Source organism: Oncorhynchus masou, chromosome 22 (assembly GCF_036934945.1).
Source record: "Oncorhynchus masou masou isolate Uvic2021 chromosome 22, UVic_Omas_1.1, whole genome shotgun sequence".
NCBI classification, from domain to species: Eukaryota; Metazoa; Chordata; class Actinopteri; order Salmoniformes; family Salmonidae; genus Oncorhynchus; species Oncorhynchus masou.
In genome coordinates this window covers 24,107,652-24,135,616 of record NC_088233.1, presented here as the reverse complement: position 1 = coordinate 24,135,616, position 27,965 = coordinate 24,107,652, and the positions used below count along the sequence as shown (strand labels likewise).

At 45.6% G+C, this 27,965-nt stretch overlaps 1 protein-coding gene across 1 annotated transcript; it reads left to right on the top strand.

Moving 5' to 3' along the window:
- The first annotated feature begins 49 nt into the window (after positions 1–49).
- Positions 50–24,550, top strand: LOC135508800 (cilia- and flagella-associated protein 44). The gene is made up of 34 exons (XM_064929015.1): positions 50–62; positions 222–405; positions 526–688; positions 780–882; positions 1,013–1,229; positions 1,425–1,539; positions 1,665–1,829; positions 1,965–2,120; positions 2,313–2,360; positions 2,455–2,554; positions 2,664–2,758; positions 5,570–5,779; positions 5,948–6,058; positions 6,146–6,298; positions 7,357–7,578; positions 8,176–8,318; positions 9,634–9,913; positions 10,043–10,098; positions 10,242–10,404; positions 10,573–10,703; positions 10,798–11,000; positions 11,084–11,249; positions 11,354–11,531; positions 17,284–17,525; positions 17,810–18,023; positions 18,262–18,465; positions 18,539–18,734; positions 18,827–18,940; positions 19,067–19,197; positions 19,484–19,600; positions 19,871–20,072; positions 20,218–20,378; positions 20,474–20,608; positions 24,082–24,550. The coding sequence occupies exons 1-34, from the start codon at positions 50–52 to the stop codon at positions 24,355–24,357; spliced, it is 5,367 nt and encodes a 1,788-aa protein (XP_064785087.1). The 3' UTR covers positions 24,358–24,550.
- The last annotated feature ends 3,415 nt before the right edge of the window (positions 24,551–27,965 follow it).

Genomic DNA, 27,965 nt, shown 5'->3' with positions numbered 1-27,965 from the left:
CTCTCTTTATGACCTTTCTGTCTAGAGTCCACACATAGGTAGCTCCCTCATGAGAGAGCTGGGTTGTGTTCAGTAGATAGAGACCGTTTAGAAACAGGGAGGTAACTACCGGAACTTGTACAATAAGAACACCCTTTTTTTCCCCACTGCAGAAATGTTTCAGTATGGCGTGCCTACTTCTCGGCCATGACCTGATGTTTGACAGCAGTTTGTCTTTTCAGCTCCGGCAGCCTCTGAGCAGGTGCAGCAGCAGCCAGGTGGGAGTAGTGATGCTGTGGAGGAAGAGGAGGGGCGAATGGGGATGAAGAAACTCTCTGAGGACATGTACTACAACTATGACGAGCTGTACTCCAGACCAGTCATCACTGCAGACTCGGAGATCCCAGAGAACCTCCTGCACCTTACGTATCTTTTAACACTGTGTATGCCATGTGCCAGAGTTTGTGCGTAAAGTCTTCACAACCCAGTTATGTTCATGGTATTATGTTTGTGTATTGCGTTGCACCTTAATTAACATTCTTCCAGGCACTCTTTTGGGTATGACTGTGGGCGCAGGGCTAACCTGCAGCTGCTGGATGAGCGAACGCTGGCCTTTGTGGCTGGAAACCAGCTCATATTCCTGGATGTTCGGACCAAGGAGCAACGCTATCTCCGCTCCTGCAGTGGGGGAGGCATCGGCACCATCATGGTACACACACACACACACACACAGAAACACTGGCTCTGGATAACCTTAATTCACCTTATATAACCCCATCGGTAACTGTGTTTCTCTGCAGGCCCACCCCAGTAATAGGTATTTTGCTGTGGCAGAGAAGGGAGACCAGCCCAACATCGTCATCTATGAGTATCCCTCACTACGACCCTACCGCATTCTCAGAGGTATGGGAACTTTACCACATGCACACAGGCACTCACACCCTTTGTGGTGTTGAAAATTAATTTAAAAAAAACTATGTATAAAGAATATTATTAATGATCAAGACATTTGGTTTGAATCCCTATCCCTTAGGTGGGACAGGGCAGGCTTACAGCTTTGTGGACTTTAACCATGAGGGCACCCTGCTGGCCAGTGTGGGTAGTGCTCCGGACTACATGCTGACCCTGTGGGAATGGAGACATGAACAGGTGATGCTGCGCTGCAAGGCCTTCTCACAGGATGTCTACAGGGTCACCTTTTCACCTGACAATCCTGGGCAACTCACCACCTCCGGATCTGGACACATCAAGTTAGTAGCAATCAATCGAGCAAAATGTATTTGTACTACCACTTTTATACATTTGTTACAAAGTACTTTATAGAAAGCTGGGCGGAGAGAAAACAGATTTCATCATGAAATATTGACAACAAATACAAAAATGGTGTATTATGTGTACAGTGTCATTCACCATGTGAGTTGATCTCTCATCAATCATTCTTCCAGGTTTTGGAAAATGGCCAGCACTTTTACTGGTCTCAAACTGCAAGGGCTTCTGGGAAGGTTTGGGAAGACTGCCCTGACGGATATTGAGGGTTATGTGGAGCTGCCTGATGGGAAGGTCTGTCCACTGCTCTTTTACATTAAATTCCTGCTATTCATACATCATTGAAATTGACACAAACCAAAAGCAATATTCTCTTGTTCTATGTTGTCCTGATCACATCTCTGCTGTCCGGGTGCCAGGTAGTGTCGGGGTCTGAGTGGGGAAACATGCTGCTGTGGGACGGGGGCCTGATCAAGGTAGAGATATGCCGTAAGGGGGGCAGGACATGCCACGCCGGCACCATCCAGCAGTTTGCTTTGGACGAGGGGGAGCTCATGACCATCGGCTCCGATGGAGCCATTAGGGTAACCTTTCAGATACTATACAGTCCTCTCAGCCTAAGTGGTCTCTGCTAACCCTAAAAAGCAGGCCTGAACAACTGATCTGTGGCCAGTTTTGTTGATTGCTCGCTGTGTAATATCTTTCTCCACACTGTGCAGGGCTGGGACTTTGAGAGCATTGACACAGCAGACTGTAACGATGACAGCGGTCTGTTTGAGATTGAGCCCATGAACGAGATGGTGATTGGACGCAACGTCAGCCTGTCCTCCATGGTCAAAAGCTGCCTGCCAGACTCCTTCATCTGGTTCGCCCAGGTCAGAGGGCAGGGGTCAAGGGCCAAGGGTCATACAACAACACTTAGCCTAAAGTTTTACAACCATCATAGGTGGTTACCATGGGCTGTATGGGAATCTGTGTAGTGTTATGTTAATGAGTTTACGTTTGGGATTCCCTCAGAAACAAGATAATTTCTTATTAAATAACGTATCAAATGTATCGCTTCCCAGGATTCCAATGGAGGCATCTGGAAACTGGATCTTTCATTTTCCAACATTGTGAGTTTCTTTCCATCAGCAGTGTTTGAGTGTGTATGTGGGACTGTGTGTATTGGGGCTTGTGTTAAATTACTCCATTATATTGTGTGTACAGACCCAGGACCCAGAGTGTCTGTTCTCCTTCCATGCTGGAGTGATCCAGGGAATGGATGTGTCCAGCACTAGCCATCTGATGGCCACCACCACTTTAGACCGTGAGAGTGGCCTATCACTGTACACTAATACACACACAGCACAGATTATAGAAACGCATGATTTGTGTCGGTATGTTCCAAACACACTCTTTCTTCCTCTCTTTCTCAGGCTCAGTAAGGATTTTTGACTTCCTTGCAAAGAAAGAACTAACAACTAGCCGCTACAAACAAGGTGGAACAACACTGACCTGGGCGCCACGCCGGGTATGTATGTGAGACTTGACTACAGTGCATTCGGAAAATATTAAGACCCCTTTAATTTTTCCACATTTTGTTACGTTACAGCCTTATTCTAAAATGGATAAAATCTTTATTTTCCCTCATCAATCTACACACAATACCCAGAAATGACAAAGCGAACAGTTTAAAAGTTTTTGCACTTTTATTAAAAACATACCTTATTTACATACAGTTGAAGTCGGAAGTTTACATACACTTAGGTTGGAGTCATTAAAATTAATTTTTCAACCACTCCACAAACTTTTTGTTAACTATAGTTTTGGCAAGTCGGTTAGGACATCTACTTTGTGCATGACACAAGTAATTTTCCAACAATTGTTTACAGACAGATTATTTAACTTATAATTCACTGCATCACAATTCCAGTGGGTCAGAAGTTTACATAAATTAAGTTGAATGTGCCTTTAAACATATTAGAAAATTCCAGAACATAATGTCATGGCTTTAGAAGCTTCTGATAGGCTAATTGACATAATTTGAGTCAATTGGAGGTGTACCTGTGGATGTATTTCAAGGCCTACCTTCAAACTCAGTGCCTCTTTGCTTGACATCATGGGAAAATCAAAAGAAATCAACCAAAAAATAATTGTACACCTCTACAAGTCTGGTTCATTCTTGGGAGCAATTTCCAAATGCCTGAAGGTACCACATTCATCTGTACAAGCAACACTACGCCAGTATAAACACCATGGGATCACGCAGCCATCATACCTCTCAGGAAGGAGATGCATTTTGTCTCTTAGAGATGAACGTACTTTGGTGCAAAAAGTGCAAATCAATCCCAGAACAACAGCAAAGGACCTTGTGAAGATGCTGGAGGAAACAAAAGTATCAATATCCACAATAAAACTAGTCCTATAATCGACATAACCTGAAAGGCTGCTCAGCAAGGAAGAAGCCACTGCTCCAAAACCACCATAAAAAAAGCCAGACTACGCTTTGCAACTGCACATGGGGACAAAGATCATACTTTTTGGAGAAATGTCCTCTGGTCTGAGGAAACAAAAATAGAACTGTTTGGCCATAATGACCATCGTTATGTTTGGAGGAAAAAGGGGGAGGCTTATAAGCCGAAGAATACCGTCCCAACCTTGATGCACGGGGTGGTAGCATCATGTTGAGTGGCCATCACAAAGCTCTGACCTCAATCCTAAAGAAAATTTGTGGGCAGAACTGAAAAAGTGTGTGCGAGCAAGGAGGCCTACAAAACCTGACTCAGTTACACCAGCTCTGTCAGGAGGAATGGGCCAAAATTCATCCAACTTATTGTGCGAAGCTTGTGGAAGGATACCTGAAACGTTTGACCCAAGTTAAACAATTTGAAGGCAATGCTACCAAATACTAATTGAGTGTATGTAAACTTCTGACCCACTGGGAGTGTGATGAAATAAATAAGAGCTGAAATAAATCCTTCTCTCTACTATTATTCTGACACGTCACTTCCTTAAAATAAAGTAGTGATCCTAACTGACCTAAGACAGGGAATTTTTACTCAGATTAAATGTCAGGAATTGTGAAAAACTGAGTTTAAATGTATTTGGCTAAGGTGTATGTAAACTGCTGACTTCAACTGTAAGTATTCAGACACTTTGCTATGAGATTCAAAATTGAGCTCAGGTGCATCCTGTTTCCATTGATCTTCCTTGAGATATTTTTACATCTTAAATGGAGTCCGCCAATGGTAAAATGAATTGATTGGACATGATTTGGAAAGTCACACACCTGTCTATATAAGGTCCCACAGTTGACAGTGCATGTCAGAGCAAAAAACAAGCCATGAGGTTGAAGGGATTGTCCGTAGAGCGCCAAGTGGCCTCCATCATTCTTAAATGGAAGAAGTTTGGCACCACCAAAAATTTTCCTTGAGCTGGCCACCAGGCCAAACTGAGCAATCGGGGGAGAAGGGCCTTGTCAGGGAGGTGACCAAGAACCCGATGGTCACTCTGACTAAGTTCCTCTGTGGAGATGGGAGAACCTCCCAGAAGGACAACCATCTCTGCAGCACTCCACCCATAACGCCTTTATGGTAGAGTGGCCAGACGGAAGCCCCTCCTCAGTAAAAGGCACATGACTGCCTGCTTGGAGTTTGCCAAAAGGCACCTAAAGTACTTTCAGACCAACGAGAAACAAGATTCTCTGGTCTGATGGAACCAAGATTGAACTCTTTAGCCTGAATGCCAAGCGTCACGTCTGGAGGAAAGCTGGCACCATCCCTACGGTGAAGCAGCGGCAGGTACACTAGTCAGGATCGAGGGAAAGATGAACGGTGCAAAATTCATCTTTCCCTGTGCATCGACACTCCCCATCCAACCTGACAGAGCTTGAGAGGGTCTGCAGAGTACAATGGGAGAAACTCCCCAAAAACAGGTGTGCCAAGCTTGTAGCGTCATACCCAAGAAGACTCGAGGCTGTAATCGCTTCCAAACGTGCTTCAACAAAGTACTGAGTTAAAGGTCTGAATACTTATGTAAATGTGATATTTAAAATAAATAAAAAAAAATTATGCATTTGCAAAAATCTCTAAAAACCTGTTTTTGCTTTGTCATTATAGGGTAGTGTGTAGATTGATGAGGGTAAAAACAATTTAATCCGTTTTAGAATAAGGCTGTGAATAAAGTCAAGGGGTCAGAATACTTTTCGAATGCACTGTATATGGTAACATAATCATTCATGCAGTGCCTTGTGTTCTTCAACTGGGTCTCAACTTGCTTTGTTTATCTGTGTACTGTACCGTGTGTTGAGATTGTTCTGTGTGGCCCTTGCCTGTGTGTGTAGGTGAACCCTAGTGGAGGGCTGGTGGTGGTGGGCTTTGAGGACGGGGTGGTCCGTCTGCTGGAGCTCTACAACCCCCAGAGTTTACGAGTGGTTGCCGGGCGCAGTCGCTATGGAGATGCCGAGCTCCGTCTCAAACAGGCCTTCAAACCCCACAATGCCGCTGTGACGGCCATTGCATATGAACGTAACGGCGAGATCCTAGCTACTGGGGTAGGGAAGGCCGCAGAATGTTGGCCCATGGGCAATGGGAAATCAATCATTAGCTAATTTCTATAGACACTCCCCTTGTAGACCTAAAACAAACTGAATCGGAATAATAACAAATATCAATCCTCTCTCCTCCACCATCCCTCCTTCTCTCTCTCTTTTCCTCTCTAGAGTATGGACTGCACTGTGTTCTTCTTCACTGTGGGGGACAGGTATGACCCCATTGGGTTTGTCACAGTACCAGGACCTGTACAGGGTCTGGAGTGGTCCCCCCAGTCACATGTAAGTCTGATCCCAGATCAGTGACAAATGTATGCAAGACAATGGCACGTGAGTTTAGTTAGAATCCTTCTGTGTGTGTGTGTTCAGTGCAAGAACACCCTGCTGGTCCTGTGTAGGAGTGGTCATGTAGTGGAGGTCCAGTCTCCAGACCCAGAGGCCCAGAACCACGGCACCACCTACCACATCTCTGGCCTCCCCACAAGAAACTTCACCTTCAGCAGCATCAAGTCACACATCAAGGTCTGGCCCTCACTGTCTGGGAATAACTGTACTGTTACGAATCCCTTTTGGCCCGACAGTCTAGGGGGGGATGGTAATGAGACCCGTAACATAACTCATGCAAATTATTATTGTGACAAAGTAAAAGTGTGAACGAAATAACCACGACAACAAAAATCTACCGTCAAACTCCAGGTTGATTTATAAACACACGGTAATGGGGGGAGCAGGAAAAGGGGCTGAGCTGGACCCAAGGAAAGAAACAATAAGTATTCAAAAACACCCCTAAGCTAGACTAGCCTACTTTAACAACAGCAAATTAACTAACCAAAAATACAGTGGGTGGTCCGCCCAGTTCTAACTAGTGTATTTAACAAAGTTCACCTACGGGTAGTGTATGCCCATGGGCGACTTGTCTTGGTTTCCCCCTTTTCCCACCAGCAACAAACAAACACCATAACCAAAAACAATACTCACAGGTGATGACAAAGTGCTATGAGGTGCTAAAAAAAAAAAAAGAGGTTAAGACACAAAGCGAGAGTGAAACACAGAGACCTACAGACATGGCATTTACAGAGAGATTGAGCTCTAGAACAAACAAATGATGGGGTTTTTAAACCATGGAGAAGGAACTGTGATAGGTTAGGAAATAGGAGGAGGTGTGTCTTCTGATTGATGATTGATTGTTGACTGATTGGGGAGTGATGATTTTCACCTGTGAGGGGAGAAGGAGAGAAAAGAAACACACACACAGGATACACACACACACAGGATAACTGTATCCGTAACATGTACTGTAAACACATTTTAATTGTATTTATTTATCCAGGATAGTCCACTCAGTAACACTTGCCACTGTTTTCCAAGGAGTCATGGGTTCTATAGAATCAATAAAACATACACATCACATAAAAGCTGTCTAGGTAAAAAACACAGTTTATACAGAAGCATACACATCATACTTAGTAGGAAATGTACATAAGCACGCTCACATTATATCTGTCTGTTATCTGCTTTGTGGACAGCTCTTTTGGTTCAACTCTGGCATGGGTGTGTAACTGTGAGCGTGTGTATTTCAGCGGGAGGAGGAGATTGCGCGCAGGCAGGCTCTGAAGGAGAAAAAGCAGAAGGAAAGAGAAGCACAGCTGAAGAAAGCCAAGGAGGAGGGCCTTGAGCCCACTGAGGAGGAGCTGCAGGAGGTAGAGGAGGAGGAAGAGCTGCCCCCTCTTTATACCCCTGACCCCCCCAGCCCTCTCTGCTGTGGCTTCTACTCTCTTCCTGGTGCCTTCTGGCTCTCCATGGTACATACACACACATTAACAGGGCCATCTCTCGCTCTCTCTACATTGCACATTTACATTTTAGTCATTTAGCAGATGCTCTTATCCAGAGCGACTTACAGCTAGGTGGGACAACCACATATCTCAGTCATAGTAAATACATTTTTCCTCAATAAAGTAGCAAAGTCAGTGCTAGAAGGGAGGGAAAAAGTAAAGTGTGAGTGTTAGTTCACAAAAGGTACTTATTTATTTTTGTGGGGGGTGAGGAGGGGTTCTGTGGGATTATTTAAGATAATCTTTGAAGAGATAGGGTTTCAGGTGTTTTGGGATGGGAAGGGACTGCTGTCCTAGCTTCAGGGGGAAGCTGGTTTCACCATTGGCGTGCCAGATCAGAGAAGAGCTTTGAGTGAGAGCTGCCCTCCTGTAGGGGTGGAAGGGCCAAGAGACCAGTGGTGGTAGAGTGGAGTACTCTGGTCAGGGTGTAGGGTTTGAGCATAGCCTGTAGGTAGGGAGGGGCAAGTACCATGGTCTTGTCGTGGATGAGTCTTCGACTGGAAGCCGGTGGAGTGTGCGGAGGAGCGGGGTGAAAACCAGGCTCTCTCTCCATATCTCTCTCAGGGAGGCTATGATTCGGGGTTCCTGTACCACTGTAAGTTTTCCGAGCAGCAGGGTGAGGACCTGTTACAGCGCAGGGATGAGCCGTTCACCTTCCTGCCTGTCCAGAATACAGACGAGGACCCCATCTGCACCATCACCTTCAGGTAAGGGACGACACAACTGATGGCTGAAAACGTTTTCTGTATCAGTGTGTCTGTATTGTGTTCTGTAATGTTGTAACTGCAGAGGTTTGTAGATGTTCTGTTAATGTGTGTACAGTCATATAAAAAGTTTGGGCACCCCTGACAATTTCCATTCATAAATAATTGGGTGATTGGATCAGCAATTTCATTTTGATCTATCAAATAACTGATGGACAAAGTATATTTCAGTAGTGAAATGTGGTTTATTGGATTAACAGAAAATGTGCAATATGCATCAAAACCAAATTAGACAGGTGCATAACTTTGGGCACCCCAATAGAAAAATCACATCAATATCTAGAATAGCCTCCTTTTGCTAAAATAACAGCCTCTAGACGCTTCCCATAGCCTCTAATGAGTGTCTGGATGAAGGTATTTTGGACCATTCCTCCTTACAAGATTTTGAGCAGTGTTTTGGGTCGTTGTCTTGTTGAAATATCCAGCCCCGGCGTAACTTCAACTTTGTGACTGATTCTTCAACATTATTCCCAAGAATCTGCTTATTGAGTGAAATCCATGCGACCCTCAACTTTAACAAGATTCCCAGTACCGGCACTGGCCACACAGCCCCACAGCATGATGGAACCCCCACCAAATTTTACTGTGGGTAGCAAGTGTTTTTCTTGGAACGCGGTGTTATTTTGCCGCCATACATAACGTCCCTTGTAATGACCAAATAACTCATGGCCTTAACCAGAACTGTGCATGTGGTCTTCCATTTCCTCACTATGTTCTTCACAGTGGACACTGACAGCGATAGATTTTTGTACTCTTCCTCTAAACCATAATGTTAAACAATCTATGTTTTCAGGTCATTTGAGAGTTGTTTTGAGGCCCCCATCTTGCCACTCTTCAGAGGAGAGTCAAAGAACAACAACTTGCAATTGGCCACCTTAAATACCTTTTCTCATGATTGGATGCACTTGTCTATGAAGTTCAAGGCTTAATGAGCTCACCAAACCAATTATGTGTTCCAATTAATCAGTGCTAAGTAGTTCCAAGTATTCAAATCAACAGAATGACAAGGGTGCCCACATTTTTTCATAGCCTATTTTTCACATCTGATTTAATTTCATACAACTTAATATTGCTACGCTAAAAATCTTTGTCTGGACAATACCCCAGTACTCAGCTTTTATTAGAAAATGAATGGCATGCCACTGTGATAATTTTCTGTGACGACAGAGTAAATTATTATGCAGCCTCAGAGGGGTGTCCAAACTTTTTCATACGACTGTATATGTTGACAGGTTGTTGTGGTCTCTCTCTGTCCCAGCTCCAGCAGGCAGCTGTTGCTGTGTGGCATGCAGTCAGGCAGTGTCCGGGCCTACCCTCTGCAGCCACCTGACTTCCACCTCACATCCATGCAGGCCTTCTGGGCCCTCAGCGTCCATGACAACCAGTATGGACAGCTGCGCCAGCTGCGCTGTAGCTTTGACGACCAATTTGTCCTGACGACAGGGGAGGACGGCAACATCTTCTCCTTCAGCCTACTGCCCCAGGAGGACCTGCTTAAAGCCCTGCAGCGCAGCAAGGCCAAAGTCCCCTCACCACGGGTCAGTGGGGGGCAGGGAAGGGAGGGTAGAATAGAGGGATGGAGGAAACGAGTGGGACAATAACCTCATGAATAACACATAAGTGAGTGCCAGTTCTGTGGTTGCCTGTGTGTGTTGTTGGTGAAACAGGTTGGCGTTGAAATGGAGGGTGTGGCCCAGGATATCGAAGACCCGTCGGCATACAGGTGAGGAAGAAACCTAGAGACAAACTCATACAAATGCACACCTGGCTAAAGGCAAACCAGCCCCTCGCTCGCTACCCCTCTATCACACATCCCTCTCTTTCTTCCCCTCTATTTCTCTCCCTCCCCCACTTCCCTCTCTGTAGCATTGAGACGGCTAAGCAGAAGTTGGAAATGGACCGTATGCGTCGGGAGGCTGAGATGAGGAAGGTGGAGAGACGTAAGATGCTGGCCGAGCTGCAGAACCAGTTCAAACAGCTACTGGAGAAGAACCAGGGTCTGCCCGAACACGTCCGCTTGCACCGCACGGTACACACTCACAAACCCATACACCCCTGCAACCCAAATCCACCCCTTCGTCCTGAAGTGTTTAGTATCATAACCAACCAAAAAGCATTTGAATGTTTCTGTGATAAACCTAATAAATTGTAGCATGTTTCTGGCCACAGCCCAAGAGAATCTAGTGTGTATGTGTAGGAGTTGGAGCTGGATTGGCGGTTCCGTGAGGAGACTGAGAGGATGACAGCCCAGAGGGTGAGAGAGGCCAGGAAGGAGCTGGCCTGGGAGGAGGAACGCCACCGCATCGGACTCCAGAAACTACAGGAGAGGTACTTAACCAGCAACCACTCAATCTGCACTTTCACCTGGTAGTGCGCTTAGGGAATGGGTTGACATTTCAGATTTGCCCACTGGCTCTTCCAGGTTCTGGGATTCTCTTGAGTCGGACACAGTTACTGTGGTAGCGTTCCAGAGTGACCACAGGATCTCCACCTATCGTCTGCTGGCACTGTCCCAGAGGTTCCACGAGCTGAAACAGAGGGGAAGGGTGGGGGGCCCGGGGACAGTGGGGCAGGAACGTTGGAGGAACAAAGCCGAGGCTGGCAAAGACAGTTCCAACATCACAGGTAGGAGAGCGGGGAGAGAGAGAGAGAATGTGTGTGTGTGTGTGTTTTACCTACCATATCATAATGTGTGTGTCCCTGGCCAGCGGACCAGGAGGACCTGGGTGAGGAGGCTGTTATGGCGCCCCGTGTGGTGCGTCCAGGGGGCAGCAAGCTGGCTGGCCGCCAGGCAGAGAAACTCCGCAAGGCTACGGAGAAGGCAGAGCGGGCCCGGGTTAAGATAGAGAAGAGGAGGAAAGAGTGGGCTGAACTGTGAGTCTGTTATCATATGGCCTCTGTTGAAGTTTCTCGTCTCCATTTCAGAATTTCTGTCCTCACTCTTCCCTACATGACTGTATCTCCATGTGACTGCTTAGGTATGCCACAAAGCCCAATGAGAACTGTGAGGATCCGGAAGATGTGCGAGCCATCCGATTGGCTACAGAGAACATGGGTGACTTCAAGCTGAAGACTGCCAAAGACTTTACGGTCCCAGAACACCTGAGGATGAACGCAGAGAAGAAGAGAGCTCAGCTGGTCCACTTAGAGGAGAAGGTACTAGGTTACGTCTCACACTTTCTCTCAATCTTTACCATTCAAAACCAAATGCACTACACTAATAGACCTGGCAACCTCTGTACCTGACCCCCACCCAAACTATATGTCCTCCACTCGTTACCTGTATTAATGGCACCCGTTTTGAACTTGTTATCAGTATAAAAGACACCTGTCAACAACCTCAAACACACTCCAAACTCCACTATGGCCAAGACCAAAGAGCTGTCAAAGGTAACCAGAAACAAAATTGTAGACCTGCACCAGGCTGGGAAGACTGAATCTGCAATAGGTAAGCAGCTTGGTTTGAAGAAATCAACTGTGGGAGCAATTATTAGGAAATGGAAGACATACAAGACCACTGATAATCTCCCTCGATCTGGGGCTCCACGCAAGATCTCACCCCGTGGGGTCAAAATGATTACAAGAACGGTGAGCAAAAATCCCAGAACCACACAGGGGGACCTAGTGAATGAACTGCAGAGAGCTGGGACCAAAGTAACAAAGCCTACCATCAGTAACACACTACGCCTCCAGGGACTCAAATCCTGCAGTGCCAGACGTGTCCCCCTGCTTAAGCCAGTACATGTCCAGGCCCATCTGAAATTTGCTAGAGAGCATTTGGATGATCCAGAAGAAGATTGGGAGAAAGTCATATGGTCAGATGAAACCATAATAGAACTTTTTGGGAAAACCTCAACTCGTCGTGTTTGGAGGACAAAGAATGCTGAGTTGCATCCAAAGAACACCATACCTACTGTGAAGCATGGGGGTGGAAACATCATGCTTTGGGGCTGTTTTTCTGCAAAGGGACCAGGACGACTGAACCGTGTAAAGGAAAGAATGAATGGGGCCATGTATCATGAGATTGAGTGAAAATCTCCTTCCAACAGCAAGGGCATTGAAGATTAAACGTGGCTGGGTCTTTCAGCATGACAATGATCCCAAACACACCGCCCGGGCAACGAAGGAGTGGCTTCATAAGAAGCATTTCAAGGTCCTGGAGTGGCCTAGCCAGTCTCCAGATCTCAACCCCATAGAAAATCTTTGTGTCATGCATAGGTGTAATAGGTGGCAGGGAAGTCAGGCGCAGGAGAGTCAAACTGAGTGTAAAATGGAGTCTTTTAATAAAGTTCCAAGAGTATGCTCCATAACAATAAATGTACAAACAAACCAAACATTGGTACGAGGACCCGACGCGCACCTATACAACAATCTCTGACAAAGACATGAGGGGAAACAGAGGGTTAAATACACAACAGGTAATGAATGGGATTGAAAACAGGTGTGTGGGAAGACAAGACAAAACCAATGGAAAATGAAAAAAGGATCAATGATGGCTAGAAGACCGGTGACGTCGAACGCCGAGCACCGCCCGAACAAGGAGAGGCAACGACTTCGGCAGAAGTCGTGACAGTACCCCCCCCCTGATGCGCGGCTCCAGCTGCGCGTCGACACCGGCATCGGGGACGACCCGGAGGGCGAGGTGCAGGGCGATCCGGATGGAGACGGTGGAATTCTGATAACATGGAAGGATCTAACACGTCCTCCACCGGAACCCAGCATCTCTCCTCCGGCCCGTACCCCTCCCAGTCCACGAGGTACTGAAGGCCCCTCACCCGACGTCTCGAATCCAAAATGGATCGAACAGAGTACGCCGGAACCCCCTCGATGTCTAGAGGAGGCGGAGGAACATCACGCACTTCAGCCTCCTGGAGCGGGCCGGCCACCATCGGCCTGAGGAGAGACACATGGAACGAGGGGTTAATACGGTAATGAGTGGTTAGTTGTAACCTATAACATACCTCGTTCACTCTCCTCAGGACTTTAAACGGCCCCCACAAACCGCGGACCCAGCTTCCGGCAGAGCAGGCGAAGGGGCAGGTTTCGGGTCGAGAGCGAACAGGAAGAAACATAAATCCCCACATCCTTAGCTAAAGTGGGCCACCAGTACCTTCCTTGAAGACAGCGCATCGTCCGACCTATCCCAGGATGACCAGAGGAGGGTGACGTGTGAGCCCAATATATCAATCGGTCGCGGACAGCAGACGGAACGTACAGACGACCAGCTGGACACTCAGGGGGAGAAGGCTCTGCACGTGACGCCCGCTCAATGTCCGCGTCCAGCTCCCACACTACAGGCGCCACCAGACACGAAGCTGGGAGTATGGGAGTGGGATCCATGGACCGCTCCTCTGTGTCATACAGCCGAGACAATGCGTCTGCCTTAACGTTCTGGGAGCCTGGTCTGTAAGAAAGAGTAAACACAAAACGAGTGAAAAACATGGCCCACCTTGCCTGGCGAGGATTCAATCTCTTCGCCTGCCGGATGTACTCCAGATTGCGGTGGTCAGTCCAGATGAGAAAAGGGTGTTTAGCCCCCTCAAGCCAATGCCTCCACACCTTCAAGGCTTCTACGACAGCTAACAGCTCTCGGTTCCCCACATCATAGTTTCGCTCCACCGGGCTGAGTTTCTTCGAAATGAAAGCACAGGGGCGAAGCTTCAGTGGCGTACCCGAACGCTGAGAGAGCACTGCTCCTATCCCAGCTTCGGATGCGTCCACCTCCACTATGAATGGCAAAGAGGGATCCGGATGAGCCAGCACAGGCACCGAGGTAAACAGAGTCTTCAGGTGCTCAAAAGCCCTGTTCGCCTCAGCCGACCACTACAAGCGCACCGGGCCCCCCTTTAGCAGTGAGGTAATGGGAGCTGCCACCTGACCAAAACCCCGGATAAACCTCCGGTAGTAATTGGAAAACCCCAAAAACGCTGCAACTCCTTTACCGTGGTTGGAGTCGGCCAATTACGCACGGCTGTAATGCGGTCGCTCTCCATCTCCACTCCTGAAGTGGAAATCCGATGCCCTAGGAAGGAGATGGATTGTTGGAAAAACAAGCATTTCTCAGCCTTGACATATAGATCATGCTCCAACAGGCGACCAAGCACCCTGCGCACCAGGGACACATGCTCGGCGCGTGTAGCAGAGTATATCAGAATATCATCGATATACACCACTACACCCTGCCCGTGCAGGCCCCTGAAGATCTCATCTACAAATGATTGGAAAACTGATGGAGCATTCATCAACCCATATGGCATGACCAGGTACTCATAATGACCTGAGGTAGTGCTAAATGCCGTCTTCCACTCATCACCCTTCTTAATACGCACCAGATTGTACGCACTCCTGAGATCCAATTTTGTGAAAAAACGTGCCCCGTGCATTAACTCAATAACCGTATTGATCAGAGGTAGCGGGTAACTATATTTCACTGTAATTTTATTAAGACCTCGATAATCAATGCACGGGCGTAAACCGCCATCCTTTTTTTTCACAAAAAAGAAACTCGAAGAGACAGGTGAAATGGATGGCTGAATGAACCCCTGATGCAGGGATTCAGAGACATATGTCTCCATAGCCTCCGTCTCCGCTTGCGACAGGGGATACACGTGACTCTTGGGATATGCAGCGTCTACCAGGAGATCTATCGCACAATCCCCCGTCGATGGGGTGGTAATTGAGTCGCCTTCTTTTTACAGAAGGCGAGAGCCAAATCGGCATATTCGGGGGGAATGCGCACGGTGGAGACCTGGTCTGGACTTTCCACCGTAGTAGCACCAACGGAAACCCCTAAACACCTACCTGAGCATTCTCGCGACCACCCCGTGAGAGCCCTCTGTGGCCAAGAAACAGTGGGGTTTTGACAAACTAACCAGGGTAGGCCTAGCACCACAGAATACGCAGGAGAATCAATAAGGAAAAGACTAATCTTCTCCTTGTGACCCTCCTGCGTTATCATACACAAAGGTGCGGTTACCTCCCTGATAAACCCTGACCCTAATGGTCGACTATCTAAGGCATGAATAGGGAAAGGCATATCCACAGGAACAATAGGGATCCCTAAACTATGAGCTAGACTTTTATTAATGAAATTAACAGCCGCACCTGAATCTACTAGTGCCTTATACTGGGAATGCAGTGAAAAATCAGGAAAAGAGACAGAGACAAACATTAGTGCAGCAGAGGGCTCTGGATGAGAATGGTGCCTACTCACCTGGGGTGACGCCAGAATGCCCTGCCTGCCCTCTCTATTCCCAGAGGAACCAACCCGGCACCGATCAGCAGTGTGCCCTCTGCGACCATGAATGGTGCTCGAGCGGGAACCCCCTCCAGTCTCCCTGCGTACCATCCCTCCCAATTCCATAGGTTCGGGAGAGAGGGTGCGGGAGGATGGAACAACCAGACCCCGATCTAGACGTCCACGAGTAGCCAGCATGTTGTCCAGCTTGATGGACATGTCCACCAGCTGGTCGAAAGTGAGGGTGGTGTCTCTACAGGCCAGCTCCCGACGGACGTCCTCGCGTAGACTACAACGGTAATGGTCGATCAGGGCCCTGTCGCTCCATCCAGCGCCGGCAGCCAAGGTCCTAAACTCCAAAGCAAAATCCTGGGCACTCCTCGTCTCCTGCCTCAGATGATAGAGGAGCTCACCCGCTGCTTTGCCTTCAGGTGGGTGATCAAATACTATCCGGAATTGGCGGGTGAACTCCTCAAAATGGTCCAACACCGCATCCTCCCTTCTACACACAGCGCTGGCCCATTCCAGGGCTTTCCCGGTGAGGCATGAGACGAGGGCGTAACTCTTCTCACGGTCAGATGGTACTGGGGAGGCCGTGGCTAGATATAAGTTCAGTTTGAGGAGGAAACCCTGGCAGCCGGCAGTATCTCCGTTGTATCCCGTGGGTAGGGATAAATGGATCCTCGATTCCGGAGAGGAAAAAACATTCACGGGAGATTCCGGTTGTGGTGGTGGTGGCGCTGGAGAAACTCCCCGTCTCTCCCAGCGATCCATTTTCTGGACAATGTGCTCCATGACAGAGCTGATACAGTCAAGCTCCTCCAGGTCCATGGGCATAGTGTCCTCTCCTGCTGACTTCATATATATTGGTCAGAGATTCTGTCATGCATAGGTGTAATAGGTGGCAGGGAAGTCAGGCGCAGGAGAGTCAAACTGAGTGTAAAATGGAGTCTTTTAATAAAGTTCCAAGAGTATGCTCCATAACAATAAATGTACAAACAAACCAAACATGGGTACGAGGACCCGACGCGCACCTATACAACAATCACACTATACTGACAATAAAACAATCTCTGACAAAGACATGAGGGGAAACAGAGGGTTAAATACACAACAGGTAATGAATGGGATTGAAAACAGGTGTGTGGGAAGACAAGACAAAACCAATAAAAAGGATCAATGATGGCTAGAAGACCAGTGACGTTGAACGCCGAGCACCGCCCGAACAAGGAGAAGCAACGACTTCGGCAGAAGTCGTGACACTTTGGAGGGAGTTGAAAGTCCGTGTTGCCCAGCAACAGCCTCAAAACATCACTGCTCCAGAGGAGATCTGCATGGAGGAATGGGCCAAAATACCAGCAAAAGTGTGTGAAAACCTTGTGAAGACTTACAGAAAACGTTTGACCTGTCATTGCCAACAAAGGGTATATAACAAACTTTTGTTATCGACCAAATACTTATTTTCCACCATAATTTACAAATAAATTAATAAAAAATCCTACAATGGGATTTTCTGGATTTGTTTTTCTCATTTTGTCTGTCATAGTTGAAGTGTACCTATGATGAAAATTACAGGCCCCTCTCATTTTTTAAGTGGGAGAACTTGCACAATTGGTGGCTGACTAAATACTTTTTTGCCCCACTGTATGTTTGTCCCTCTGTGTCGGTCAGATCCATGAGAGGAAGACACAGATGAACAGTCGCATAATGGCCCTAAGGGACACTAAGGTGAGCCTCGTGTCACGCCTGCGCTCCCAGGCCCAGCAGCTACAGGCTGTCCAGGAGCGCCTAGCTCCTCATTTCTGCAGCCCTGCCCCCACCCTGCCCTCCCTGCTGCCCGAGGAGACCCCTGAGACGAAGCTACGCTACACCCGCACCACCCTGCAGCGCTACGGGGCCCTGAGGGCTCAGAGGTAGGTCTGGCCTGGGACTGGGACCGGAGCAGAACTTACTGTAGGTTCATAATAACTCATCAATTACAGATCATTGATTAAAAACAGTTATCACGTTCCTAAGTCTAAAAGTCAGTCTGATCCAACAGATTTTTGTCCCCAAAAAACTAAATATTTAAAATTAGTGATTTTAAAAAGAAATATTATAGAAACATACAGTAACCAACGACTATCACATTAAACATTGCCTGCCCCCCCCCCTAATAATTCAGCAATAATGATTATTATGCCAATCCTACACACAGGGCCTGTACTCGTGGCCAGGAACTAGAGGGGGGGCAGACTCTGCTGGAACAGCTGGAGGCGGAGGTAGAAAAACAGGAGGAGACCCCCTGCCATACACCTGCAGATAGGAGAGAGAGGGAGGTGGAGGAATCTGGGGTGACCGAGCTGGAGGAGGAGATGAGGGAGGTGGAGGAGATCAGGCTGCTGTATGAAGAGGAATCCCTGCTGGAACAGGTCAGCCTTTCCAATAGTTTACTTTCAAGGTGGGATGCAAAGGCCCTCAATACAACATCCAGGCTCTGGAATTCAAATTGTCAACTGAAACCAAGCCAACTCAGTCTTCCACTCTCCCTTATTTCTCTCCCTCTCCCTTATTTTTCTCACTCCCTCCATCCCCCTCTGCCTTATCCCTCCCTCCCTCCATCCCTCCCTCCCTTATTTCTCTCCCTCCCTTCCCTTCCTCTCCTCTCAGATGTCATCGTCAAGGTGGCAGTTTGATGCGGAGCTGTGCCTGCTGCGTCACGAGAAGCTGTGGCTAGACATCCAGATGAAGCTGGCTGACCTGCGCCATGTCACCCTGTTCCAGGAGCTGCTGCTGCTCAAAGAGTTTGAGAAGAGAGAGAACTCCTTGCAGGAGAGACTCAATGCCTGCGTGGAAGAAGAGGAAGACCTCAGGGTACCTAGGTGGGAAGGAAGGGGTGTGTGTGTCTCTGTATTCCATATTACCATCATCCCATCTCTCTCCTCAGTCTAAGTTGGAGGAGTGTAAGCAGGCACTGGAGCTGAAGCGGAGGGACATCTCCAAGCTCCAGGAGAGAGAGAGGGCCATAGCTGCCACCTTCCAGGCCTCTCTAGGGGAGAACAACAAGTTTGCTGACTTCCTCACCAGGGTCTTCAAGAAGAAGATCAAACGTGTCAAGAAGAAAGAAAAGGCCGGAGATGACGGTTAGTCCTGGACCCATCTGAATGTGTGATTGTGTGCGTGAGTGTTTAGTGTATGGTTGATCAGCCCAGCTCATCCTGTTGTTTTCTACCAGCGGAGCAGGAGGACAGTGATGAAGATTCTGATGAAGAGTCTGACTGGGATGAGGATGAGGATGACAGTGGCTCAGAGAGCGGTGGTCCTCTGGATGACAGCGTCTGCCCCCCAAGTGAGTCGCTACCATTCACCTTACAGTATTCTCAGTTATACAACACATTGTACTCCATTATTTAGCCACAGATATGCACTCTGTCTTTGTCTACCTGTCTGTACGTCTTTGTGTGTGTTCCCCCAGACTGTAACTCAGAGCTGTTTGAGAACACGGTGCAGCTCCGTGAGCGTCGTCTGGACCTCGAGGAGCTGCTGGTGGAGGAGAGGAAGACTGCAGACAACCTGAGGAAGGAGTGTGACTCCCTCGTCAAGAAGGTACACATTTTCTGACCCCTTTCCGATCTTCTACTTCCATTTCTTCTCTCTATTTCTCCTCTCTTTATCTCCATACATTCCGTTTCCCAGTTAACCACTCCATCTTGTCATTTTCCACTGTTCCCTTTGTCTACTTTCATCTCATCCTCCACTCCCAAAGCTTTTCTTGTTGAACACTCATCATGCAAGTTCTCAACACCTCCTTAGTGTATTTCTGTCTTCTTTTCTGTCTTTCTTGACATTCATTTAATCTTCATCCAGTCTGTATTGTGATTGTGTGATGTAGGAAAAAGTGGTTCATAGCAGTCTGAAAGCAGCAGAGGGAGACCTGGAGCTGTTCAACAGAGAGAAACAACAGAAGCTCAATGAGCTGGATGTGGTGGTTCCCCTCAGACTGCACCAGGTGAGGAGAGAAGTCTCGCTCTCTTTCTGGGTCTCAATTCCAGGCATCCTTTCCCCCTGTCCTTTCCTCGCCTCCTCAAAACGTCAAAGAGAAGGGAGGAGAGGATTTGAGGGAACACGTTTGTAAGAAACGTGACTGTCCTTGTTCACTCGTACATCATCACATGTCATCATGCCTTTAGTTATTAGTGGTCAATATAAGTAACAAAACTAAGTCAACAACCCATATTAAAAAAATAATAATAATAATATTTCTCCCTCTGTGTACCAGATAGAGTTTGTGAGCAATGGGGTGGTACCGTGCAGCCTGGCCCCAGCACTGGTGCTGAACACAGTGGCATTGGGAGGACTACAGGAGAGGATTAAAGAACTGCAGGTGGAGAAGAGTGAACAGAGAGACCTCTACAGACAGGCCAGGCAACAGCACGTCCAGCTCATTCACGACCGCAAGGACATGGAGGCCAAGATACAGAGTAGGCTGAGGGGACTAGGGGCACAAAACTGTGGAGAAAATGTGAAAAACCGATCCTTCAGTTCAAAATAAGACACTGCAGATCACGATTGCTTCCAGTGCATCGTAGACATACCCTGTTTACAGTAAACTCTGTGTGTGTGTAGGTCTGGAGGCGCGCTGTGAGCAGCTGATGCTGATGAAGTTTGGGAAGCTAGTGGACCTGGAAGCCTTACAGACTCTGTCTGGCAACAGAAACCTGGAGGAGATGAGACAGGATAGCAGAGTCCGAGAGGCCGCTTACACACAGGAGGTCAGACAGTGGGAGGTATGGCAGTGTGTATGTGTGAGTAAGGTGTTTGTTTATGATACACAAAGATGTTTTGTTTATGATACGTGTGTGTGTGTGTGTGTGTGTGTCAGGTGAAAGTGACAGAGGCCCGTCATGCGGTGACAGAGGTGACAAGGCATCACACCGAGCGTCTCCTCAGTATGAACAGCTTGCTGAGCCAGAAGAAAGAAATGGAGGACAAACTCAACACCAGGCAGAGCAGGATGGTACTGTGTGTTTCAAAGAGTGTGGTTTTTCATCATTTGTGAAAGTGCTTTTATGGCTCCCGAGTGGCGCAATGGTCTAAGGCACTGCATTGCAGTTGCTAGCTGTGCCACTAGAGATCCTGGTTAGAGTCCAGGCTCTGTCGCAGCTGGCCGCGCCCGGGAGACCCATGGGGCGGCTCACATTTGGCCCAGCGTCGTCCGGGTTAGGGGAGGGTTTGGACGGTAGGGATTAGAGGTCGACCGATTATGATTTCTCAACGCCGATACCGATTTATTGGAGGACCAAAAAAGCCGATATTGATTAATCGGTCAATTTTTTATTTTAATTTTATTTGTAATAATGACAATTACAACAATACTGAATTAACACTTATTGTAATTTAATATAAAACATCAAAATCAATTTAGCCTCAAATAAATAATGAAACATGTTCAATTTGGTTTAAATAATTAAAAAACAAAGTGTTGGAGAAGAAAGTAATATGTGCCATGTAAAAAAGCTAACGTTTAAGTTCCTTGCTCAGAACATATGGAAGTTGGTGGTTACTTTTAACATGAGACTTCAATATTCCAAGGTAAGAAGTTTTAGGTTGTAGTTAATATAGTATTTATAGGACTATTTCTCTCTATACCATTTGTATTTCATATACCTTTGACTATTGGATGTTCTTATAGGCACTATAGTATTGCCAGTGTAACAGTATAGCGTCCGTCCCCCTCCTCGCCCCTACCTGGGCTCGAACCAGGAACACATCGACAACAGCCACACTCGAAGCATCGTTATCCATCACTCCACAAAAGCCGCGCAATAACTACTCCAAATCTAAAAGCGAGTGACGTTTGAAACAGTATTAGCGCACACCCAGCTAACTAGCTAGCCATTTCACATTGGTTACACCAGCCATTAGGCTGATAGGCTTGAAGTCATAAACAGCGCTGTGCTTTCGAAGAGCTGCTGGCAAAACGCACGAAAGTGCTGTTTGAATGAATGATTACGGGCCTGCTGCTGCTCAGTCAGACTGCTCTATCAAATCAGACTTAATTATAACATAATAACACACAGAAATACGAGCCTTTGGTCATTAATATGATCGAATCTGGAAACTATCATTTCGAAAACAAAACGTTTATTATTTCAGTGACATACGGAACCGTTCTGTATGGGTGGCATCCATCAGTCTAAATATTCTTGTTACATTGCACAACCTTCAATGTTTGTCAATTACGCAAAATTCTGGCAAATTATTTCGCAATGAGCCAGGCAGCCCAAACTGTTGCATATACCCTGACTCTGCGTGCAATGAACGCAAGAGAAATGACACAATTTCACCTGGTTAATATTGCCTGCTAAACTGGATTAGTAGTTATTAACTAGTGATTATGATTTATTTTTTTTTTATAAGATAAGTTTAATGCTAGCTAGCAATTTACCTTGGTTTCTACTGCATTTGTGTAACAGGCAGGCTACTCGGGGAGTGCAATGGTTAGAGCGTTGGACGAGTTAACTGTGCGGTTGCAAGATTGGAACCCCTGAGCAGACAAGGTGAAAATCTGTCGTTCTACAAGGCAGTTAACCCACAGTTCCTAAGCAGTCGTTGAACATAAGAATGTGTTCGTAACTGACTTGCCTAATTAAATAAAAGGTATAAAAAAATAAAATAAAAATTATAATCGGAAATCGGCGCCCAAAAATACCTATTTCCGATTGTTATGAAAATGTTAAATCGGCCCTAATTAATCGGCCATTCCGATTAATCGGTTGACCTCTAGTAGGGATGTCCTTGTCCCATCACGCACTAGCGACTCCTGTGGTGGGCCGGGCGCAGTGCATGCTGACACGGTCGCCAGGTGTTCAGTGTTTCCTCCGACACATTGGCGTGGCTGTCTTCCGGGTTAAGCGGGCATTGTGTCATGAAGCAGTGCGGCTTGGTTGGGTCGTGTTTTGGAGGACGCATGGCTCTCGACCTTCACCTCTCTCGAGTCTGTACGGGAGTTGTAGCGATGAGCAAGACTGTAACTACCAATTGGATACCATGAAATTGGGGAGAAAAAGGGGGTAAAAAAAAAGTGCTTACATGAGTGTGTATGCATGATATGACTTGTTTATATGGAGTAAATAACAGCGTGTGTGTGTGTGTGTGTGTGTGTGTGTGTGACCTTCTGTGCATAGACGGCGCATATAGCTAAGATTCCCCTAAAGTAAATTTAATTAAATTGCCAAAATAGGCTCCTACACCAGAAAGCATGATTTGGACACAGTGTGTCCAAGCTTCTTTAAAAAAATAACCTGTGGATTGTTTTAAATCGCATAGCCTACAGTCGGAAAAGACACAATACATTATTTACTATTCATTTCTATTAGACACAAAATAATCTGAAACACAACCAAAACATACAACAAATGCATCCAACAAATGTATAGAGTCACAAGCTTGATGTAGTCATTGCATGCTATGAATAATAGTGACATTGTATTTGTCTACCCTTCTCATAGGCCTATTATATGGATCAGACAATGTCATTTTTATTGATCTGTTTGTTAGTGTCAGCAGAGTAGGCTACCCTGTAATGTTTGGAGACATTCTGCTAATGTCTCCAGTTATAAAATGTGTAGTACTATTGCATGAAATGTGTTTATAAAAGGGCACATTTTTCCCCTTCAAAGAAAGAAGAAGAAACATATCTGATATAGCCTAGGCCTATACTCTATGCCAGGGTTCTCCAACTGGCGATTTTATTGTTGGACATAAAGGACTGTAAAAACAACAGCAAATCAGTCCAAGTGGTTTTAATTTTGGAAATCTTTTCCAAAGTATTCCCACGCATAATAGATAGATATACTGTATGTGATCATATACAGATCTAAGCAAGGTTTGAAATTATTATGTTTTAGTTAAATAGTATATCTATTTGGGCCTCTTGCGGTCAATTTGCAGTCGACAACTTACTTGTAATTATGTTCCGGCCCCCTGAGCATCCGTCTGCTCAATCAATTGTTTTGTTAGATCGGCATGCAGCTGATTCCAAGAACACAGGATGAGATGTTACTATCCTTTGTGCAAGCACTTCCAAGAGTTAATGAACAGTGAGCGTGGTGAAATTTGGGGAGCGCATCGTCAGTAGTGTACCTTTTGGTTCCTTGGGTGTTTCGGCCTTTCACACTATACACCCTCCCCAAAGGCGGCCAGCGACAGGGTGATCAATCCTACGCTTGCGTAGTTGATGATCCCTGCTCTATGCCAGTACGCACTCAGCCATGCATTGAACTGTATTTTTTTTAGAACAGTGATTGCATTATATTATTAGCCAAAATTATGACTATCCAATCTAGTGATCACATTCGGAATCGTGGGCTATGTTACATAAATCTGCAAATGCAATGATACATGGAATGCTATATTATAAAAGGTGCATTTTGTATGGTAAAAATGTGCTTCCCAAACTTGAAAGTCACATCCGTGTGTGTGTGTCAGGGTACCCAGTTCCAGGGCCGTCGGCATGCTGAGGAGGACGAGAGGCGGAGGCTGTACCAGCTGGTCCAGAGTCAAGCTCAGGAGGCAAACGCCCTCCGCCAGGAGATCAACATCCTGTCCAGAAAGGGGGGTCACATCCTGCCCCCCAGCCAGGCCCCATTGTCCCCCCTGCCCGACGCCCCATCCCGCTCCACCCGTACCAACCCAGAGAGGCTCAACAGACACTTCAAACTGGGAGGGGGGCATCCATCCACCAGCAGCCAGGGGATGGAATAGAGCCTAAACACTCACATTGATAATACCCACACATATTATACAAAGATAACACATTCATACATTAACATTAATACCTCTCATACTGTATTTTTGCTCACCTGTCCCACACTGCTCCCCCCTCTTCCTCACACACGTACTTATACCTAGCTGTAAACAAGACCTTTCAGAGAATAAACTTGTTAGATTTGATTGACTTAATGGTCTTCTTTTGTGGTATATAGCTCCTTATGCCATTCTGCTCTGGGAGTGTTGGGAAGGGCAGAAGACACATTTCCATTCCCACCAATGGACAAAAAATGATCTATTCTATTATGTTGAAGATTTCAACCAACTTGCACATAGAACTGAGGATTTGTCTCTACTCAGACCATGACAATTAGTTTTCCAATGCAATTTGAACCTTATCGAAGTACCGGTGTGGTGATACTGATGATTTTTCGCCACAGCAAGTTAGGATAACTAACGTGGCAGGTTAGGAGAACTAAAGCAGCAGGTTATGTAAATTAACATAGCAGGTTAGGTGAATGAGGATAATGTTAGGAAATGGTTAGGCTTCGCTATAATGCTAGTTGTCAACGACTTGTCCCCGAACACAACCACTAAATGGAGCTGTAGGCCTACTTCATCTAGCCACAACAGTAGAAACTGTGGCAACAAATCATCAGTAACATAACACCGGTGGGCCATTCCTAACATGAGGTGCTTTTTCTGTCCCAAAGAAATAGCACTTCTTATTTAGTGTAAAGTGTGCATTCCAAAAGGCTTTAAATATAAGGTCAGGTGTCCATTACTTTAAAAATACAAACATATGGATCTTGGAAGGGAATTCTATGCATTTTGAACACTTCAGTGGATTGCCATGTCGCCGTGTGTTATTCATCAACTTCCACGATAAAATATGAGCCATAAAATATTTCATTTTATAGTTCTAGTTAAATTCATCAATAAAGTTTTTTTTCATGTTCATTGTATTTATTTAATTTAGATTTTCTGTGTCCCTGATATCACTTTCCTACCTGTTTGTTGTAATTCTCCATTTAAGAAAACAACCTCTTCCTACAACGACACCACATTCAGGATGTCATTTCTTTTGTGCAAAGCTAAATAAATAAAAACTCAGTTCTATCTATTTTTGCATGTTGTTAGTCTGTATGTCCCACTCAAATGTCCACCCTGTTCTGCTAAATTCTAGAGAAAATGAACAACATTTCAAAATGTTTAAAATATGTTTGAGAGAGAATCCTGAGAGAGATCCTGTTCAAGTGATCACCATCATGCTAGCTCAATCTTGCTTACTCACAGAGCTATGGCTAATTTAGGCTCCAAATGCCTACCGTGTTAGGTTTCACCTTTTTAGGATTACGCAACTAAGAGGTAAAATGCACCTAAAACAAATTTAGTGCCTGGGCTAGACCAATATATTTTTCTGAAAGTCAAATATCCTCTTTCTGATTTAGAATACTAAAACAATTCAAAATATATACTTTTCTAAAAAATTGTTATGAAGTCCAAAAGCTACCACATTGTAGGAATGATCCAGGTGGTGCATAACATGCATGTGCTTGCACATCCAGTGGTTCTCAACCTTTTTCAGTTACTGTACCAGCAAAAGAATGTTGCACTGCCTGTAGTACTCCTGAAGTACATCCTCATGCTATGCTCTCATGAGTCTTTAAGTACCCCCGTGGCTAGGCCAAGTACCCCTAGGGATCCTTGTACCCCGGTCACTGATTACCACTGCCAAAGGCATAAATCCTGCCTATTTTGACATTGCTTCTTAAAATCTGATTTTAAATCTAACCCTAACCACACTGCTAACCTTATGCCTAGCTTTAAATTATTATAATTTTTTGTTTATACATTTTTACTATATACCCATTTTGTCTTTGTGGCTGTGGCATCCTATATTGAACAAAAATATAAGCGCAGCATGCAACAAATTCAAAGATTTTACTGAGTTACAGTTCATATAAAGAAAATCAGTCAATTGAAATAAATGCATTAGGCATTAAGCTATGGATTGCACATGACTGAGAATACAGATATGCATCTGCTACCTCACAGGTACCTTTAAAAAAAAGTGGGGCGTGGATCAGAAAACTAGTCAGTATCTAGCATGACCACCATTTGCCTCATGCAGCACGACACTTCCTTTATACAGAGTTGATCAGGCTGTTGATTGTGGCCTGTGGAATGTAGACCCATTGCTCTTCAATCGCTGTGTGCAAAGTTTCTGGATATTGGCAGGAACTGGAACACACTGTCGTACATGTCACATACACATGGTCTGAGGTTGTAGGCCGGTTGGACATACTGCCAAATTCTCTAAAATTATGTTGGAGGCGGTTTATGGTAAAGAAATAAATATTCAATTCTCTAGTGGACATTCCTGTAATCAGCATGCCAATTGAACACTCCCTCAAAACGTATGTTGTGTGTGACAAAATTGCACATTTTATTGTCCCCCGCACAAGGTGCACCTGTGTAATGATAATGCTGTTTAATCAGCTTCTTGATAAGCCACACCTGTAAGGTGGATGGATTATCTTGGCAAAGAAGAAATGCTCACTAAATAATTTTGTGCACAACATTTGAGAGAAATAAGCTTTTTGCGTGTATGGGAAATTTTGGGGATCTTTTATTTCAGCTGATGAAACATGGGATCAACACTTTTCAAGTTATGTTTATATTTTTGTAAAGTGTAGTAGGGTGCTAGGGAGTGGCTAGCCCCCCTAAGAACAATGTTTAATTGCTGACACAAAAAAGCAATGTTAGGGGGGAAACATGGTATGTGGATGAAGGTCATGCTGAGGCAAATAAACTATTAAGGGAAATAAATGGCTCCAGTTCACACTTTTGTTATGTCGTGAAATGTGGTTTTTAGAAAGGGGCATGTACCAGGGTAGCTCCCCCCCCCCCCCCCATGGGGTAACTGTTACCCTGTTAGAAAATTGGGGCATAGGGTTTTAAAAATCCATTTTTTGTCAATTTTATTTAAAATTATTTAGGAAGTAATACTTAAAAACTATGTCTAGTTGTCTTGTTTTAATTATTTAAATAAAATATGAGGGGGGGAATGGTGTTGCACATCACCATTAATATCCGCACTATGAGGAGATTTGATGTAAAGTCCCTCTTTTTAACTCACCTCCATATTAATTTGTTCTTTCTTTGTTGTTGCTTTTCCATACAATCCATTACGTACAATTGCACTAAATATTATTTGTATAATGCAAGATTTTTAATCCCAGCAGTCTTTAAAATGATATTCAGGAGCAAAAGATTTTCAATTGTTGTTTTGAATTAATAAAAAAAAAGGAATATAATATTGGAATGGAATATACCTAAAAACATTAAAAACCATTGGAATATAATATTTAATAACAATAACTTAACTCAGTGTAACATTGGGGTGGCAACTCTTATGTTCTGCTATTGCACGATTCTAATTTGTACATTGGTCACAAATAAAGCTATCGCCAGTAAAATTGAAGCACAGGGGCTAGTTACCCCCTAGTAGAGGGGGCGAGTTGCTCCCAACACACTCATCCAGCATATTATTACTTTACAAAGAAATGATCTACATTTTTCTCTCTAAACAAGTGGAG